This window comes from Rissa tridactyla, chromosome 1 (assembly GCF_028500815.1).
Source record: "Rissa tridactyla isolate bRisTri1 chromosome 1, bRisTri1.patW.cur.20221130, whole genome shotgun sequence".
Lineage (NCBI taxonomy): Eukaryota > Metazoa > Chordata > Aves > Charadriiformes > Laridae > Rissa > Rissa tridactyla.
The window spans coordinates 207,872,118-207,892,441 of NC_071466.1; the positions used below are offsets into that span (position 1 = coordinate 207,872,118).

General features: G+C 39.4%; 1 protein-coding gene across 3 annotated transcripts in view; it reads right to left on the reverse strand.

Annotated features, from left to right (window-relative positions):
- HGF (hepatocyte growth factor) overlaps positions 1–14,253 on the reverse strand; it is a 62,313-nt gene extending 48,060 nt beyond the window's left edge. For all 3 annotated transcript variants that reach the window (XM_054188082.1, XM_054188081.1, XM_054188083.1), the window contains exons 1-2: positions 14,008–14,253; positions 1,765–1,930 (exon numbers count right to left, since the gene is read on the reverse strand). In XM_054188082.1, coding sequence (XP_054044057.1) covers positions 1,765–1,930; positions 14,008–14,083 — 242 coding nt within the window. In that variant the 5' untranslated portion in view covers positions 14,084–14,253. The remainder of the gene's footprint in view (positions 1–1,764; positions 1,931–14,007) is intronic.
- Positions 14,254–20,324: the final 6,071 nt, after the last annotated feature.

Here is a 20,324-nt window from a genome sequence, read left to right on the forward strand (position 1 = left end):
CTGTGCACACTACAACTGGACTCATCTGGGGCCAAATGGGAAACCACAAGAATGTTCACAGATACAGAAAATCCTTCATGTTGTGCTGCATAGTGGTAGCACAGGCAAGATCTAACCACCTACATCTCTGCTGCTAGCCTTCCTTGATAGAGAAATGTAGGGGAAAATTGGAAATTCAGAGCACAAGTAGTCAGATTTACAATTCTTTTTCATCTTCAGTGAAAAATAGGTATGTGACTATTGTAATCCTGCTATCTGTGAGTAGGATTCTTCCAAGCTGTGTTCTCAAAGCCCCTCATGGCTCTTCTCTGTTGCTTTCTTGGCTGATTACAGCAGAGAGAATTTGCCCCTGAATGAATCCATCAGATGCTGTCCCAATAGAAAAAATTTCTTCACAAATGCAAAAGTTTTAAATTTTCAGAGAGATTCTAGATTATTATTAATGTAAAATATAATCTATAAATATATTAACCTACTTTTTATTTTCAGAACACGGAACATACCAGCCAGAGCAGCTACAACTAGCTTGAGACAATTTTCTTAAGAGACGTTGGAATACAGAATTGCTGTCTGCTTGGCATCTTTCAGAATTTTTTTATACTGTGAAACCTAATTTTATAATACTCCTCGCTGCTGACCATCAGAACTCAAGGATCTCTTGAATACAACCTGATCCACTTGGCAATGATCTCAGTGGAAGATCTGCCAATAGGAAAAGGAGTGGCTTGTACCATGTGAAAAATATTAGTGCCTGGAAAATATTTTCTAGCAGAAATAAGTAAGATCTGCTCATTGTTTACATATATAAATAGTCAAAGCAAAGCACAACACAAACTAGGTCTTGCAACACTGGACTTAAAGGCTTAAAGAAGGATTAAATTAAAGTTGAGGACCTTTTGTGCCAAGGAAGACCTTTTGTTATTGCATTTGGTCTAGCTTTCATTTGTAGTGATTGTCAAGACTTTTTTATGTTTCAAGACCAGGCTCATATTTAGCCCAGTACTCACCAGTACAGAAGCCATCCATTCTCTCCAAGATTCTCCTGCATTCATGTCCTTTCATTTATTGCTAATGGTCTAGACTAAGAGAGGCCAGGGGGATAATTTAAGTCTAATACATGTGAAAAATAATAGTGATTTGTTCCAAAAAATAGTAGGGAATGTGTACAAGGCAGACAAGCAATCAGCTGCATGATGTGTTTCTAAGAGACAGCAGATGCTGAAGAATAACTGTCATATACTCGTAATGATTGTGCAGCCCAGAAGGTTTGATTCCATTGTATCAGATTCGTAGCACTTGCCAGTGAACTTCAGCAGTGCGTGTATCTGCGCTCCATGTGTGAGGTTCCCATTGATTTCAGAGGGAGTAACGTGCAAAGAATGAAGACAGAATATGGTCTGAAGTGGTGCTGAAATACTGCAGCTGTGATGTGTGACAATAACCATTTTATAAGAGACATAAAAATCTCAGAAATGTTCACCGAACACTACAGTGCAGCACAAGTCATCCATATCTTAACATGAGTATATTTTTTCAGCTATGTTATGGAAAAGATCACAGATTGGACAAGCTAAGAAGACAGAACAACTCAGATAAGGCTTCAGAAAAGACTGACACTCTCTGCACAGGTAGAGCAAGTTCATGGAAATCCTTAGCACAAGCTAGCTCTGATGACAGTTACAGACAGAGCTTTGGTCAAAGGAGTTATATAGGTTCCATTAGGAAAAAAAAACAACAATAAAATAATAGAGATACATAACTTACTTGCAAGTGAATGAAAGGCCTTTGTTCCTGCTGCATCTCTTGGCACATTGCTCAGTGGTATTTAACAGCTTGGTTTTTACTTCCAGTGTTTTGTTTACTTTAATGAGCATCAACTCTCCTGTTTTTTTGAAGTCATGAAGAGGATTTCTCCTTTTTCCTTTACCCTCTAAGAAAGAAGGAAAGAAGACAAAAAAAAACAAATAAAAAAAAACACTGTAAGGAAGAGTGCTGAGATTGAAGATTGCATTAGATATGAATAACATTTATTAGGAATTATAGGAACACTGGTACCTAAAGCATAAAGAAATTCACAAAAATAAGGTACAAGCAGATACTTGAGAAGAATTGATTATTTCAGATGGTGCTCCCCATTCTTAAAAACAGAAATGGTAGGAATTATAGCAAAATTAATTTCAAATAAAGACTTGCATAATGCTAGAAAAGGGTAAGAGGAAAGTTTTTCACGCTTTGTAAGTTTTTTTTCAGAGACCCCAAAATATGCCTGATAATAATAACCTGAGATCTTATAAATACTGCCATGAAAAACTCAGGTGAAAAAGATGAACAGCAAACTTTTTATTGCAAATTGTGAAAAGAAGTGATGCCTGGAAGTGATGTGACATAACCATTTGTCCTCCCTCGGCTCCAGTGAAGACTCGGTGCGAGTGTTGTGTGCAGTTTAGGTGTGACTGAGTTAGAGTTGTTAGCCTACAGAAAAGAAGAGCAGGGGAGACAGAGGCCATATCATGGAAATGATCTGCACTGTTGCAAAGATTTCTGCAAAAAAGAATGCACTGATCTGGTTTCCACATCCCTGTTCAAAGGCCCGGTGGAAGGGGCGTAAAATGGAGCAGGGAAGACTGACTAGAGATGTTTGGCTAAAGTGCAAGAGGAAACATTTTTGATTTTTGCAAGAAAAACCCACAGTTTTCACCATATGTATGTATTTTTAATAATTTTTTCCATAGAAACAAGTCTGCCAGTGTAGGCTGCTCCATCGTCAGTGAAGGCAGATGAGTACCTCTGGAGAGTGATTCTCCCAGTTCTGACAGATGAGTAACACAGGGAGGACGAATTGTGCTTTGGATCTATTGCTCCGATTTCACTCAATGATCCCAGATGATCTTTTTGGATTAGATGACTAATCCAGGTAAATTTAGGTGAATTAATCCCTCCTTAATTTACAAAGTAGCTAAAAATATTTTTCATAACTTCTTTCCATATAACTATTTTCACAGCTGTCCTTTCAGTTTTCTCTACAGAATCTGAAACAATGATAGAACACGAATGCTAGGCATCAATTTATTAAAATTTGCCAGTCTTTCAAATATATGAAGCCTCACCCTAGTGCTCAATTATCCTGAATAGATAATTCCTCATGCAAGTGCAGAGTGTGCTTAGGCCAGTGGATTTTTGCTTGGTGCATTCTGTGCAGAAGCTCAGAATAACTCTGTAAATTACAATAGCTGAGGCTCTGAAGGAGTTACTGCCAGCTCCACATACTGTAAAGCCAAAGAGGGCTTAAGGGTGTTCCCTTTGCAGAACTTCCATCCTGATCATTAAGCGAGCTCACATTTTCACTGGATTCAGCTAAATCACACCTCTCAGTGGTGAGTTATCCCTAAGACACCTAAAAATACACCAAAGGCATTTAAATTAGATTTCATCAAGCTTCAGCCTTTAAAAAAAAGAAAATCAAAGGAGTAGAATATCTCTGCTGTGATGTCCCTATAAAATAATCTTCACCCCATCCTACTCTCCTTCTTTTTGAACTGATGAAGGTGAACTCTGTTATTCCCCTGCACCTAATAGCCCACGATTTTAATTCCAGCTACAACCATTTTCAGCAAAAAAGTATTTATTTACTTGCACATCCGTGTTATTATTATATGAAGAAGCTTTTGATGAAAAGATCAAATGTTAATACTTTTGGTGCTGTGTTAAGGACTCCTATTAGCTCTCTTAAGCATTTTCAGCCCTTGTGTTAGTGCCGTGCACACCCACCCAAAATGAATCATTATGTTTAGGGAAATGCTGTGAGGATACTCTTACCTTAAGTACCGGCACTCGGTTACTGGAAGCCATTGTGTCTACACTGAAACTGCTTTATTTTTTGTTGTACCTGTGATAGAGCCGAAGGGCTGCATAAAGGATTGCATCTGCTCTTTAAGACAACCACAGAAAAACAAGTCTTCTATAAAGCTTTTGTGGTAAATCTCTCAATCTATTATCTTACAAGACATATCTGTTAGTTCTAAGTTGTCTTAGCCAAGACTTTTATGTCAAATGGAGGTAAGAATCTATCTGTACAGAAATATCAAAGTATTTTCTTTCAGTTCCTGATGATAACATTCCCCATTTACTGATAAGTGTCATTATCTTAATTCCCGATGATAACAGCTTCTTAAACTCACCAGCTAGCATGCAAGAATATGATTCAAAAAATCAAGAAATTCTGTTCTGCCTGAAAAACATGGTTCACAGTTCTGCTTTTTTTTTCTTCTTTTCCTAGCAGTTGTCCAAAGAGGATTACGGGTTTGATCTTGCTTTTAGCAATTCATAACAGCCTGATTTACTTTAGCTTTCAAACAACAACATTCTATGACTTGCCTATAATCCAAAAGGCAAAGGGCCAAAGGCGTCTGTGGTGTGACTGTTAGAACCATCAGAATAATGCAAAGCATTACTTTTACAAATCTAACAACAAAATAAATGAAAATAATTGAGCCTTTTTATTTCAAATTAGGTGCTTTTATTATAAAAATCTTAAATTAAATAATGCCCTAGAAATGTTCTACATTAAAGGTTATCATGCAATATGCTCTAACTAATGTTCTTAATTTGTGATTGCCATTCATTCCAGTTTCCTAAACTTTGATTAATCAGGACTTCGGTTATTCTGTGGGTCGTGTACTCTAATGTTTCTTGTAGTTGAATATCATATTACTAAGGAAGTCTGACATTCCACTTAAATTTGAAAATAATAGCAGCTGATTCAAATACAAAAGAATCCAGTCAAATATGAATCAACATTTTTTTTCTTCAACAGAAGCAACCACTAACTAAAAATATTTCTTCAGTCAACTTAAAAAAAACCCTCAAAAAGGTGAGAGTGTTTCTTCTTTCTACTTCTTAACATGGTAGCAACCTTGTCTGAACAGAAAAAAGAAGTGCTCAGCCAGCGCCCAAGGAAATGGAAACTACCACATTTGCTCTGGTAGGATGCAGCACTGGACAAGGACTCCATAATCTCATTTGGGATTTCCACAGTGTCCCTACTGGAGTTCTTCCATTTTCATAAAATGCTTGAAATATTTACTAAAAAAAAAGTGTTCCTTACAGTGAAAGATATTTACTTGGGAACTACAAGAACCCAACTTTGCGTTCCATTATGACCTTTTTCATGTGAGATTTCTGTATAAACTTCTCAGATATGAAGCATTAACTGAGACTGCTCAAAGTATAGAGCATCTGGGTGAAAAGATTTCCAGCAATATCTTTTCTTGGAATAGTTCCAGTCCACATCCAAACCAATCATCAAGGATAAAGAAATTATTCTGCAGCATTTTGGTGAGAAAACTCACCAGGAGGTTGCAGTACCTGTACTCTAGAACCTACTTAAATGCAATCTTAACTATATTTATACAAAATAGAACCAGTAAAACAGCAAGTACTGAGAGTAACGGATGCTATAATATTCAATATCATAGAAATTAAGACACTTTCTTTACAAGAGAAATAGGTTTTAATCAGCAAAGGTGTTTGTATTTTGATCTCTCCCACTCTCCAGATATTTTCTAACTGTTGGACTAATGGGAAAATGACAGCAAAGTAGTTTCCTTTTTCTCATCTGTCCCTGTGTCCCACATCAAAAAGGGCTTTACGCTCCCATACCAGCAAACCATTTAGTCCTGAAACTATCTAATTATGTTTTATATCTCAAATAACAATTCAGACCTTGCAGAAAACAATAGGTCTAATAGTGAGCTATATGAGAGTCAAGAAATTCAGTATAAATCTAGTTGCAGGCCATTTAGAGTTCAAATACCTAAGCAAGTCAAGTTTCAGACTCTCAGGTCTTAGTCGGACCACAAAAAGGATTTGGTTTTGCATTAGCTGTTTAGTAGTAAAAAACTAATATAGCCAATATGATACCATTGTTGTGGTAACCAAAATAACATACAGGACATCAACAGGCCTAAGGATCACCTTTGCCCATTATAATGAGATCAAAAACCCTACTTGTATTGTCTACAGAAAAATTTTACAATGAAATTTTTCTAGCTTTATCTACCTCATTGGTAATCCCTTTCTCCTTCCTCTGCCAGTCCAGCTTTTTCAAATGCAGATGTATACTTAGGCTTAGGAATTGCAGCCTTACAGAATACAACTGGAGCATACTGGCTGTCTCCCTGAGAAAAATCTCCACTTTTATGGACTTTTCGTAGACTCTACAAAGCTTTTTTTAAACAGGAGTTATGATGCATTCGGCATGTCGGCTTCCAGGGTTTCCAAGTTTCACTCTAGTCTATGCAACAGTTAGTGCTTTCTTAAAGCAGCGCATTGTGAAGTCTTGTGGTAACGTGAGATGCCTCGTTCATTTCACTTCTTTCAAATTTTGCACCCCACTTTATTACACAGAACAAACACATCAAAACTCAACACAAAATTTTCCAAATGAGAAGAGAAATACATTTGAATTGAATTTTTGTATTTAAAATGAGATTCTTAATGAAATCTTGATGATTTGGTATGGAGTTTTATTTCCTTATTCTGTGTGTTTACACTTGCAGAACTTCAGCATTTTTCCAAGTAGTTATTTGCTTTGTTGTGCTAAACTTTATATTGTTTGCAGTAATGATTTTTTTTTCTCTATTATCATAGTTACTGATGTATGTAAGTTGGATACAGGTCTTCATACCGTGGATGGAAAAAAGGTCTTTTATAATTTTCCGTTTTGAAAAAAATATGGACAGTCACATAACAGCACCATTCTTCATCATGTTTGTTAGATGTCAGAGATAAACTAAATCTTTAGGAGGAAAAAAATCAAGAAAATGAAGATATCTAAATTCCTTAGGCTGGAAGATACTGTCAGAGAACTGCAGGAATCAACAGCAGTCCTTCCAAATAGTGCAATGAAATGCAAAATAAGATGGCATTGGGGAGAAAAACTGAAAGAGGGAAATTGTCCACACACTGTGCAGGAAGCTCAGAGAAGCAAAGATTCAAAATATATTCCAGTAAAGAAAAATGGTCATATAAACTGATACACTTATTTCAGAAACATAGAAGAGACATAGCCCTTTTAGTATCAATTGGCATTTTAGTTCTCTGTTTAATGTTTTGCATCGTGTTTTTAATGAAATGAAGTCACTTGACCTTGAGCAGTTAACAGATGGACTAATTAGAGATTGAATTATTTGTGTTATAAGTGATAACCAGGTCAGAATGTCAAAATGAGATTAGCTATTAACTTAATTTTGCAAACAATCATCACTGCAAGCCAAAGTAAACTGGATTTCCCCATTGAGCTAGAAAAAAAAATAAAAAATATGAGAGCCGAATTTCATGTGACTTGAAACTCTTGGGGAAAAAAAAAGAAAAAAAGCCTGAAACAAAAGCCCAACCCTAAACATGTCTGAAATAAATGCACGAAAGCATAGTTCAATACAATAAATGAAATAAACATTTTAACAGGGAACATCATACTCAACAAAAATTGCATGGTTACACCCAAGAAAAGATATTCATAAGTATGTATCTGAATGGAAAAAAAAGAAACAAGCGAATGTTAGATCTCAAAAAAATGTACAAAGCAAAAATCTGCAAAACGATGGGTTATCACAGTGTCAGAAAACACTTTTTATAATAGATAGAAAAGCTGAATTATTATCTCAGTATAAATAGTGACAATTTAATATGAAAATAAAAAAATAAAGTATGCTAGATTATATGCATAAAATTGCATTTGGTAAAGCTTGTGTAAGAAGAAAAATAAGTGAGTAGGGTTTGAAATAAAGCAACATTTCTCAGCATACTGGCATTGAAGAACATTATGCAAATGCAGTGAGGTGTTTAACTTGTCAATTAAACATGGTTCAAGGGATACTTTTAATTAAATTCAATGATGTATTTCCACGACAATGCTTTTCAAAGGATATAAAACATCAAGGGTAAATTGCATATTGATGCAGGCCTCAGTATGACAACGTAAATATACTGGCTTCATTAATTAAAAAAAAAAAAAAAAAAACACAACAAAACTTGACCAGATGGTGAAAGTAGATGTTACTAAATGGTTTCAGACACCACATGCTTTATTTAACAGTATGGTCACAGTAGTAAAAGAAAAGATGTTAAAGGTGAATGTTGATACTAAAACCATTAATAGAGGCATCAAAATATTGTTATCTATGAGAACAGTTAGGAAGCCCTTTTCAAAGAAATACATTCAATGCAGTTTTCTCTCTTAAAACAAGTCCTAACAGAGTCACTTGGATAAAAAAGAATTAATGCTCAGCACTTTCAACTTACTTTTAACTTACTTTCATTTACTTTGACTTCTCCTTATGCCTGTTTCAGTATCAGAAATGTCCAGATTCCTGGCTAGAATGCAAAAAAGTGAACACCTTTTCCAAATGACTTCTCATTTGGAAAAATAAAAAAAAAAAAAAAAAGAAAGGAAGGAAGAAAGAAAGAAAGAAAGAAAGAAAGACCAACATAATGAGAAACTGAAACAACTCTGAAATGTGCCCAAGAAAAGAACTTTGTAGATTGAATAGATTTAGATGCCAGATTAAGTTTAATGTGGTTATTTATGTAAGACAATAATTTGGCGTGAAAGAAGTTTACCAACCATACCCATAAAAACTGCTGTATAGATGGAAAGTCACCAAAATAAAACCAGCTGTCCAAGGAGGCATCTCTAGCTTGTCACAATTAAACAGTTTCTCAGAAAGGTATCTGGAGGATGATGCGATTATTTTAACTGCTGAAATTTATTTTCTTGGCAAAAGAGCCACTATGGGAAAAAAAATCTACAATTTTTAGAAAGTAGTTTGAAACATAGATATATAATATAGAAGATAATTTTTTCCTTATTTTTACATTGGCTTTCAGTCTAGCTGTTGAGCAGATTCAGGAAATGCAGAAAGATATTTCTTTTTGGCTTTACATTGCATATTACCACTCACACACCCACCCCCGTGCACGCATACCCCTTATTAGCAGCTGCAGAGATTGCCATGTTACTTGGAACCCAACTTCATGTTTATGCTGAGTCCTGCCTTTGTAACCCTCTCCTATAGTCATCAAGAACGCTCAAGAAGCTAAGGATAATGCTAACAACTGATAGTATATTCTAAAATTGGATGGCAGAGGCAAAAGGACAGCTCTTTTTCTTCCAAGAAAAGGTTATCTGCTCAGCAGGATGCTGGGACCCATTGGCAGAAACAAATGTTCTGCAGTTTATACTCTGACTTGCTGTATCTAACCTCTGGCTAAATTACTGAGAGGATTTTTCCTTGTAAGATTTGTCTTTTTACGCATTTTGCACAAGAATTAAATACCCACCATTTCGCATTGCATTCCACAATCTTTACAAGCGTTTGGTGTCTCCTCTGGGGCACCCAGCACGTTGTGGGCTTCTGTCTTGATGGCGTCTCAGCTGCTGCTGAGGATGCCCGGGCACGGAGTGCAGGATAAAGAGAAAAGCATAGGCAGGCAGGGTAGGAATTTGGGCAAAACAAAGAGTGATGGACTGCTGAGGGCAGCAAAACAGCCCCTGTGAGGAGTGATGAGAGCCTTGCTGCATGTTGTATACATAAAACCAGTGCTGCTGGCCAAGGCCAGGAGTCATAGGAAGAGCTGGAGCTGAGGGGAGACGGAGGGAGCAGCCAGTCCCCATCTGGGCCAGCAGCACCGAGAACTGCCAGGCATGGCCAGGCTCATCAGACAGAACATGGGTGGAGGCCCACAAGCCATTGAAAACTCCTGCAGCTAGATTTTGCCAACACATCTGACTAATCTGGAGCGTGTTCCCAGCTCTGCTTCGCTGCAGCACTGCTTTACGTGTAGGTACTCACCACATTCGGGAACAGCTCTATTGTCCTTTAAGGGCCACTGCCAAAAAACCCTACAGAAAACAGATGGGGTAACAGTGAGGATGTTCTCACCCCTTCCTAAGTTGTTTTTCATTGCCATACTTTCCCACTGCAAGCATTGCTCACATCGTGCCAATTCTCCTACCAGTCATGCTTCCCAACGAAGCATGGAGATCAATCCTTTCTCGCCTCCGTGATCAATCCTTTCTCACTTCCCTGCTGCCTTGTAGCCTCTGCCCTTCAACCCTCCACCTCAACACTGATAGGGAGAGAGTGACATTCCAACACTCATCCAGTACAAGTAACTGCACAATGTTCAGGGCAACCCTCTCCTCCCCACATAAAGCTTTTACCCATCAAGAGGCCCAGTTATCCTGCTTTCAAATCTCCTTGGAAAAGTTCGAAATGCTTAAGTGGCAAACTAATGTTCAGCGTAAAGATCCAAAGGGGAGATATTATGTTCTCGGAGGGAGACTGCACATTTCCCTTCCAGCCCTGGCCTCAGTTGAAGTATTACAATAATGACAGATGAGCTCCTCCAATAAGAGGCTTTCCTTTCCTTGACTTCAGTGCACAATTTTCCAGAGTTTTATGCAACATTTTAATCTCATGTCTTTCAACTCTGTATTCTCCTGCTACGTTGCTTATGAAAATGGCATTAATAGAAACAGAAAATCTGTTAAGCAGGGCAAGTGCTGTATTACATGTGAGAGCAAAACAAGCAGCCCCTGGCACTGAGCACCAAAAGGATTCCATTAAACAGAAGGAATACAGTCTTCCAATTGGCAGAGTATCATTTCGCTTTGTTGACAGTATATAGCATAATGATTATCTACAGCTGGGATGGGGAAGTATAAATCACGTTAAATTTTTAAAATATACTTAGCTATGCAGACCACAGGAATACACAACATTCAAACATCGATTATGGCTACGGGATTTGATTTTATTTTTTTCTAAACAATAGTTATTTATAGAAACTAAGTGCAAGTCCCACATTTTCATTAACAACTGCTTCAGATGATCCAAACTACAGAAAATGCTGTGAAATTTGAAAAAACACACTTGGCTAACAGTCTTTTCACAGAAAAATATATATTTAATTGAAATAAATCTTTAACATTCACTCTTTAGCAATATACCAGTCTACTTTTTGCTTTGATTAAAAAGTTATTTTTAGTTTCACTAGATTAACATTATTAAGGGGATACTGTCTAAGAATACTGAATAATACCTGAAAAAGGAAGAAAATTCCCTGATAAAGTTATTAGCTACAGATTAATTTCTTTGTGCAAGTGACAGAGACTTACAGAATATTGATAATGACTAGGCAAGTAGTCTATAGGAACCTTGCACATTTATCTTTCACCAATCACCCTCTTATCTTTTATATATTAAAAAGAAACTCAGAAACTGATAGTGTGGACAGCTTGCTGACATGAAAATTTCTCAGTGTTTTCTTCACCCTCCATTTTCTTTCCCCATTAATATAACCCAACCTGTATTAGGCAGCAAACTCGGCAACACAGGACTTTGTCTTCGCACAGAACTTAGGACATGGGATTCCAACCCTAAAAGATCCATTCACAGAAGAAATAACACCCATCATTACATACATTTAAAATCAGCTTTGACAGAACTGTAATCGAAAAAGTATGGACTATGGACATGCATTAGCAAAAGACTTCCTTTTTCCCTATTTTAAAATTTTGTTTTCACCACTTAGCTTGTTTTCATATAGATAAAAATAATAAATATCTTTCTTAAAACCATCCCAGTAAAAAGAATTCAACATCCTGTACAAAGATACCATGTATGTTTAGAAAGCAGTCAATATATTTTCGGAGAGGAATGGCACAACTTCCCCTTGCCTAAATTGTAAAAATCCAGACACTATTGTTGAAGATCACGTATTTTTAAAAAGCAAAGTAAGCACAATGGCAGCGCATGGTAAGAGTCCTCATTCTTGCCCATAAGGCATACAATAGGTTTGATTAATATTAAAGGCGGGTGGGGGAGAAAAGTTAAGAAAGAGAGGGTTGCCAAGAAACTGTCACTATGAAAGTTGGCCAGAAAACAAGTTCTACTCTGTGAAAAATTCTGAAGTTTTGGAAATCTAATTTTCCTCCACATCAAGATGAACCAGCCACTCCTAAACTGGAGGGCCCATTGGTTAGAGCACAACCCTAAGAGTCAGCCTACTGACAGGACAGTGCTGAGGCTGTCTCTCAATCTCTCCTGTTGGAATATTAGGTAGATTAAATATTCATTGAGCTTGGGAAACTACAGACCAGCGCTAAGAGCCTACAATCAGGGAGAACACGGACTTCCTCTCATCCAAGAAAAGCATCCCAAATATCAAGAGAGTAAGCGTGACCTTAGCTTCTTATGAACTGGGCTGCAGACCAGTTTCAGTATCTTTGGCCCATGGAACGCAGCTGGGGAGTGTTTATTCAGCTTTTTTTTTCAAACTAGCCCATCAGTTGATGAGTTTCTGCCATAGGTGAGGGTTTCTCAACAGAAGGTTGTGCACTGTTATTGTGAATATCTCCTGCTGCAAATTTCTCTTCTATTTGATTTGGGGGAACCAAGCCAAAGAAAGTTTATGCTTAAAAGGAATTATTTTTATGAAAAGTTTTGATGGGTCAGCATTTTCCAGTTTAAAAAAAAAAAAAGAGACATTTCCTCAGAAAATTCCTAGCCAGCTCTAGTCATCACTTTTGAGAGAGGTCACATGTCCTTTACATGGAAATTGCAATGTACATGGAAAAGGAGTTCAGAAAAGTATAGTAACATAGTGCTTGCATCTCTGTGTCACCTGCTAAAAATGCCCACAAAAACAAAATCATCACTGAGCAGGCTGAGCACAGAAGCTCTGGTGAGATGTTCAGCATCCTACAGAACCACACTCCTACTGTAGGGGAAAAATGACAGGTTTTACTGCACGTGATGCCACCAGTCTTTTTTTTTTTTACTTGCCCTCTCAGATCACGAAGTAGTCCATTTTTAAATTACATTTCAAACTATTTATTTTTCTAACTAGAAAATGTAGTTGTGTCTTGGAAGCCATCAACATCACTTGCCATACAGTCGCCTGATGCCCTCAGACCTTGCTCCAGGACCGAGCGCAGAGTGTGCCTGCCCTCACTCTGCCCACTCCTGGCAGATCCTTTCCCTGAATTGTGGCTGTCTTTTGTTTCTGTCTGTCCAAAGGTCTGACCCTAACAATGTTGTCGGAAGGAAGGAAGGAAAGGTTTGTAGAAACCTTTGCAAACTTTTTTTTCCTTAAACGTCTCCCCAGAGGGCCAATAGAAACACAGAGTGAGCTCTTCAGATATCCAGTCCAAGGGGGACACTTCAGGAAAGAAATTCAGCTAAAGAGCTTCCAGCACTTGATTACTTATTGTTTGTTCCTTCCCCCCCTCCGCCTCCCGGATTTCATCGGGAACATCTAATGAAATTACAAGTCTGGAAATAGCATGCTCACGCTGCTGAACTTCAGCAAGGATATTCCCTTTCAGCAACGTACTATCCTGTGTTTTGGGTATTCCTTGTCAACTTCTGTTACTTAACATTTATTCTACCGCTTGGAAATTGAGGACACATGTTTCCTCACGTCCTGATAACGGCCGCGAGCACCTATGGACAAAGCTGAGGTTTCCTTCTCCCGCTCCCAGCCCCTCCAGGGCTCCCGGTCCCAAGCGAGCCCCGAGTGCCCCTTCACCGGGGGAGGCGGTGGCGGCACAAGCAGCGACCACTCCGCAAACCACCCAAACCTGCCGTATCTCACCCCAAGCCGCTGGCCGCCAACACCCTGCCGCGGGCAAAGCCCGGCTTGTCCCGCACCGCTCCGCATCCCTCCCCGGGCGCGGGAGGCGCTGGGCGGGCACCAGCGCACCTAAGCCCCCGCCCGGCCGCGGGGCCAGGTGCCTGCCCCGCCGAGCAGGTTGGAGCTGGCGGAGGTGGCGGGGGTCTCCCTGCCTGTCCCACCTGCGGTGGTGCGGGGCATGCCCCCGGTGCACCGCCCCAAGCACCCACCCTCGCCACGGGGGAGAGAGGGAGAGGGAAACTGATGGAGCTGTGAGGTGGAGGGTGGTGGCGGCGGGGTGTCACTAGCGTAAGTGATAGAAAAACTAACCTGCCACAGGGACGGTGATGGGAAGCAGCAGCAGCTGATGGAGCAGCAAGGCTGGCAGGAGTTGGGTGACCCACATGGTGCTGGCGGCCCCCCCGGCGGCTGGCGGGGAGGAGAAGAGGAGATGGCTCCTCGGAAGGTCCCTGTGCACAGCCGGTCACTAGAGGAGGCAGAGTGAGCCGAGCTGCTTTTTATTGCGATGATCTAAGTTTGCTGTGTGATTAACTGGAAAGATCTGGGTCCCAACTCCCTCTTACGGTAAGAAACTGTTTAACAACATCCCCTCTCTGCCTCCTCTCCTCCCCTCCCCAGGAGCTGCCTCCCCCCCCCCCCCGCCCCGCAGCCAGCGCAGGGAGAGAGCTCCCACCGCCGCATCCCTCCCTCCCTCCACCCTTCCCTCCCTCCTTCCCCCCTGCCTCCCTCCCTCCATCCCTCAGGGGCTCAGGAGGAGCAGCCGGGCCGGGCCCCCAGCTCTTGCCCCGGGGCTGGTGTCTGCTGCCGCGCAGCCCCCCTGGAGCCTCCCCCCAGCCCATCCTGGCCCCACTGCCCCCTTTGCCCTCCCACCTGCAGCCACAGCAAAACTCTCCCTCCCTGCAGACATTTCCTTTCACAACCTCCCCCTTTCTCCACCTGCCCCTCAGCCCCATCCCCAGGCATCACCCTCATCCATAGCCCCCACCCCATGGCCGGGGATAAAGCAAGGCCAATTTCCCAGTAGGAAACACCTTTCCTCTGACCTGCCCATGGCTGCCCCTGGCCACCAGCCTGGCCTTTCCATCACCCTCTTTGGCCATCTGACAAATGCCACTTCCCCAAAATTGTGGCAACTCTGGGGAATCTAAAGGTCAAGTATCAGCTGGCTGGCGTCGCTCCGTGGAGACAAGCCTCAGACCCAAGTGAGGCCTGACCTTCCTTCTGTCGCAGGCAAAGTGCTTGTAACTCTTCTATTGCGCTTCATTTTAACCTCACGGAAGCAATGGCACTGGGTTTTGTTTAAAGTCATGAGACCGGCCTTCGTGACACGCGAGTGTTTAAAAATAAACACTTCAGGAAAAGTTCTCCCTTAATTTAAACTGTTCCTTTCTCCCATGCACCCACCTCCCGTCTATAGCATGAGTATGTGACAACACAGGAAACCGTTTCCCTCCATTTTCTGCAAATAAACTGGAGACCTGCACGTGGCCCCGTGCCATGTGCATCAGAAAACAGGTCTCCTTCTCCAGCCCAGACTCCTTCTCCCAGACTTACTATCAATACTGCTGATAAACACCTTTGAGTGAAACAGCTTTTCTTAAAAATGGTTTGTTTTCCAAGCTGTAAATGTCCGTTGTTAACTATTATTTTTCCTATTTTCCCAAAACATAGTTGTTGGTTTTTTTCTTTTCACCCAATTTATGCCCAGTGGTAAACCAAAAAATTTCCACTTGGGAATTAATGCCTCGGTAAGTGGAAGAAAGGGGACAGAAAGGAGTTGAGAGTGAGTCTGTGAAGAAAATATTTTGAACATTTGGCATTACAGGAAAAACACATTTATGTGAGAAAAAAAAAATACTTTCTGAAATCTGCAGAATGAAAATTATTTCTAGGGTGGTTGTTGGGTTTTTTTTGCTGTCCTTGTTTTTCTCCCAAGAATAAAAGTTAATTTATGGAAGTACCTTAAAGATACATAACCTGAGAACAGAGAAAATGTATTCCACAGGCCAATGACCTTGTGCGAAATCTTTGTCCACTGCAACTGTTAGAACATGGGTGTCTCACTGAGTTTGTTTTCTGTTTTTCTCCCTGTGCTTAAAGATAGACATAAATATAAACAATAAGCAACAAAAACAACCGTAGCACCATGCTGAGCCCAGAATAGCTACATTCTGTTAACCAGATGTATTTGACTTGTTGTCCATGCATGTGATGAGTGACCTTTTTTTGTATAAAGCACAAAATCATGTGCCATTAAAGTCAAGCAGATTTTTTTGCCACTGACTTCCCTGAGGGGAGTATTTGGCCTGTGGTCAGATCTCTCCTGAATTTTAGGAAGATTTCTGCTGCATCTCTTGAGGACTAGGGTGCTCTTTAATGGAGAAAATATTTTGCTATATGGATTTCCATTATTAATACACAGTGTTATGTATTATTGATGATGTATCTGCAGTTCTGCCTGAGAGCTCAAGTCATGGGCATAAGCTTCTTTGGCTGCATATATGATACTGGGCAGGTGCAATTCCATAGTCCTTGTTCTCCATTTGTCCAGTTTTGGGGACTTGCTGGAGGGCACCTCTGCCTTTTACAGAAGCTCTATATATTTGCCCTCAGTGGAAACTAGGGCACACGGAGTGGAGGGACAGGGACAGAAGGGAGATTAGAAAGGGAAAGATCCCATAGGTGCTATATTCAGATGCTCTGTTTGTAGGCAGTCAAGACAAAGTTTTGCATCTGCATCTGTGAAATGAAAATGCTCTTTGGTCCTGCATCATGTACTGCGAAATGTATTATGTTCTTTTTTTCTGTGTCTTCTTGCCCCATGTATTTTACAACTGAAGCATAATATTTTAGTTCAGTTCAATCAAATTTTACCTTTAAATGAAGTTTGATATGAAGGAAGGATAGAAAAATTGCATTTCATGCGTAAGTTTGCAAAATGAATTCCATGTTAAGTTTTGGTCTGCGTATAGAGAAACTAAAGACCTAAATATCATAATCAAAAGTTGTAGGTTTTATGCACAAGTATTCTGTTTTCTGACCTTTTGAGGGCATGTTTTCTGACCTATAAATCTCTTCTGCTTTTTCTGGTTTTGGGACTTAGCTGGGAGTGGGGATTTTGGGTTTTCTTTTTTCTTATTCTTCTATTTTTTTTGGCAGCTTTGCAAACTTGCCCTGATAACCTGACTTTCAAATCTGTGTAGCTCTGTATTAGGAAAGTAGCAGAACACTTCTGTAGAAGATATCTAAAAAGAAAAGAGTTACTGCACACTTTACCAAAGATATATTGGCTCTGGACTGCCTACATGAGTAAAAAAGTTTGAAAACCTTTATTTTGGTTGGAAAAGTAAGCAGACATGACCAAACACAACGAAGCTGCTATTTTTATATTCCTTTTTCTGACCATAACCACGGTTGGATCTGTTTTTCAGATGTAACTTGCTATTCAGAAATGCTAGATATTCACAGTTTTGGCAGGAATCTTTGCGCGCAGAGAGTAATACCAACTCAAAATTAGTTTTAAAGGAAAGCTTTTCTAAATGAACCGTCATCTGCCACATGAATCACCTCTTGTGTTCAAAACAACTTATTTATTTTTCTTATTTATCCAGTGTAGGTATCACTTTGTTGAAGTCCTATTGGATAATAAGTCCAATAAAATAAGCAAGTGCATGTAGTAAATATTGTTCAACACCAAGTTCACTGATAAAAAAGTCTCAGGCTGCCTGCATAGTTTAAATCAAGCAATTGCGCTTCACATTTGAAGCAGGATAAATTTTTATTGTCTTTTTTTATAAACTGAGCTTGAGACTAGGAAGGGAAAAGACTGAGGTACAAACTGCAAGTTTTCACACTGCTGGGAAATGCAGAGTTTAAGCAGAGCTACAGCCCATGCCAGGCATCAACACTTGCTGAGGCTCCTCAGCCAGAACCCCAGCCGGACACATGGCACCTTCCAGCCCCATCCCCAAGCCTTCTTCCTGCAGAAAAAATAAAAAGGCAAATGGCGCAGAAAGGCTGAAAGGAAGACGGGGAAGAAGGGGATAACAAGATCCAAGCACAGGGATTAATGTCTAGTTGAAAGCAGAAGCTCAGAAACTCCCCTGAGTCCATCATCTTAGATTCAGCCAAAAGGATTTTGTATGTCATCATACTAAACACTGCAGACCCGAATTGCTAGTCCCAGAGGGCAAATTCATGACACCAGTCAAGTGTTTAGAGCCCCATGCAGTGAAGCTGGAGAGTGTGGCACCTCAGATGAAGCTTCTTCTTGATTAGCCACCAGGGAAACCCAAGGATGAAGAGCCACACCTCCCTCTGCAATGTAGGAACTAACCTACAGTCCTGAGGTAGTCACCTCTGCAAACATGGCACTCACATGTTAAATTCCATCTGTACTTAATAACCTGAACTGTCTAGCTCTAAAATGCTTCTTATTCCTCAGCCCATGTTAGAGCTTACAAATAAAAATTAGTCAGGAGCTATTACATGGCTTTGTAGGCACATGGTTTGGTATGATTTGGCTCGAAACTATACAGTTGCACTTTCCTCTACCTCAGAACAGACTTGTGTAAGCAGCTTCACACCTTGACTGGGCACTTCATGGCACAATTGTACAAAATAATACAGGGCATATGCAAAAACTGAGGCAGTCTAGATTATCATTTTATATATGATGGGGATGCTCCTGGGGAATGAAAAGTGTGGTTGTGAAGATGGTGAGGTTAAAAAGGAACATGAGCTCCAAAGTGACTTGGTTGTGCTTGGTTCCACCCATTATAATTCCCATATATTCATAATATTCAAACATATATAATTCACAACTCTCCCCACAGCCAGACTCCCAGGTCTGGGTCCTAAACCCTAGGCAGGTAATCCAGAGTTCATCCCCACAGTTAGTTATTAACATAAGTTTTCCTATATAAGACACTGTAACTGTTTTTTACAAATACATTGTATGCCAACTAAGAATAGTTAAGATGAATAACAAAACAATTTTGAAGTTCTAGAGTGCAAGCAATTTAAGCCATTTATGACATGGTGCCCAATGGCAGCTGATGATAATACAGCCCTTCAAGATTAGTTTGGAAATTACTATTTCCAATATTTTGGAAAAAAAAATAATAAAAGAAAAATGCAAGAATCTATATGCAGCACACTTCCATTTGTAGGAAAAACCTGATCAAAATTTGTCAGATAAAAATTTAGGTATCTCCACACCTAAATGGTTTATTTACAAGGAGATAAATTTTGCAAATAAATGTGCGTGCAAAATGGTTATTTCCATAAAAGTTCACCGTAATATCCATTTGAAGGTTTTGGGAATGTGCTGCATTGTGGATATAGGCTTTTAGGAATGCAAAAAATGCCTCACTCAGAATTGTTTCTTGTATGTAGTTAGAGTTTTTGTATATTGCCTGAGGACATTAAACTTTTTGTTTAAATATGATTGTTTCCTCTTCTATTAGTCTCTGCAGCACCAAGAAAGTCTGGAAAGGATAACAGCCATTGGCAGTACTGTTAAATAGATTCTAATGTACTTTGCCTCTATTACTCAGGGCCTAATTTGATCTGCAAAACCTTTACAATAGATGGGGGGTTTTGTGCAAGAATGTAAGAAAAAAATGAACCTCTCTTTGACCTTTGTCTATTAAAATGAAGTTGTGGTACTGGCCATTGGAAAAACAAACAGAGGCTGAATATATTTGATATGAAGCAACATCCCCAAAGCCCTTAATTTACATGCCATAGTTACTGAGTTACTTCTCTGAGGATAGTTACTCTCTATACTATTTAACCATTCAAATATGCATGCATTTATGCTTCTCCATACATTTTTCATTTTTAGCAAATAAAGAAGTATTTTTTCATGCTTCCTAGAACATACATTCTCTAGGATAAAGTAGCCAAGTCAAAGGTTTGGCCAAATTAATCTGTAGACATTGCCCAGTCTTCAGACCTCCCTTTTTCCAGTTGTTGTTCTTTTTTGATTCAGAAAGCCTTCATTCCTTTGCATATTTATGTAAATTACAAAGCTCAATCACGTTCAAGGAGAACTACGTTTGTAGATATACACATTTTAAGTACATTTCTATTATTTTGTATTGTTGAAAATCTTGAAAATAGCAGCCCAAAATATTCAACCACTAAGGAAATCCCCAAATCACATTGATTTTAAAATCACCTGCTTTTTAAAGCAGTTTAATGACTTTAGTGCCTGAGCTAAGGTGTGTGTATGTATGTGATTTTGACAATACAGTAATGCTTACTCTGAAACTTTTCTATGTTTAGATAATTCACTTCTCCCTCTGCATTTTTCAAGTCAGTGAAAACCAAGAGTGTACTTCAGTAAAGCCACAGAACATACCTGCCTGATTTTTATTTTTTTTTTATTTAACTGGTTAAACCATCAAACTGAAGGTAGTTTTTCTAAGACCTTTTTATGTGTCAAATACCCAACCTGGAGAACAATTTTTGGGTTTTCTAGAGCATTTTTTATTTTAAGTAATTGCTCTAATTTTAAAAATAAACTTTCAAAGGATTTCAAATCAGGACATATTTTTTACTTATAAATTATGAAATAATTAGTGTATAAAAAACCAAAACAAACAAATAAACAAACACAA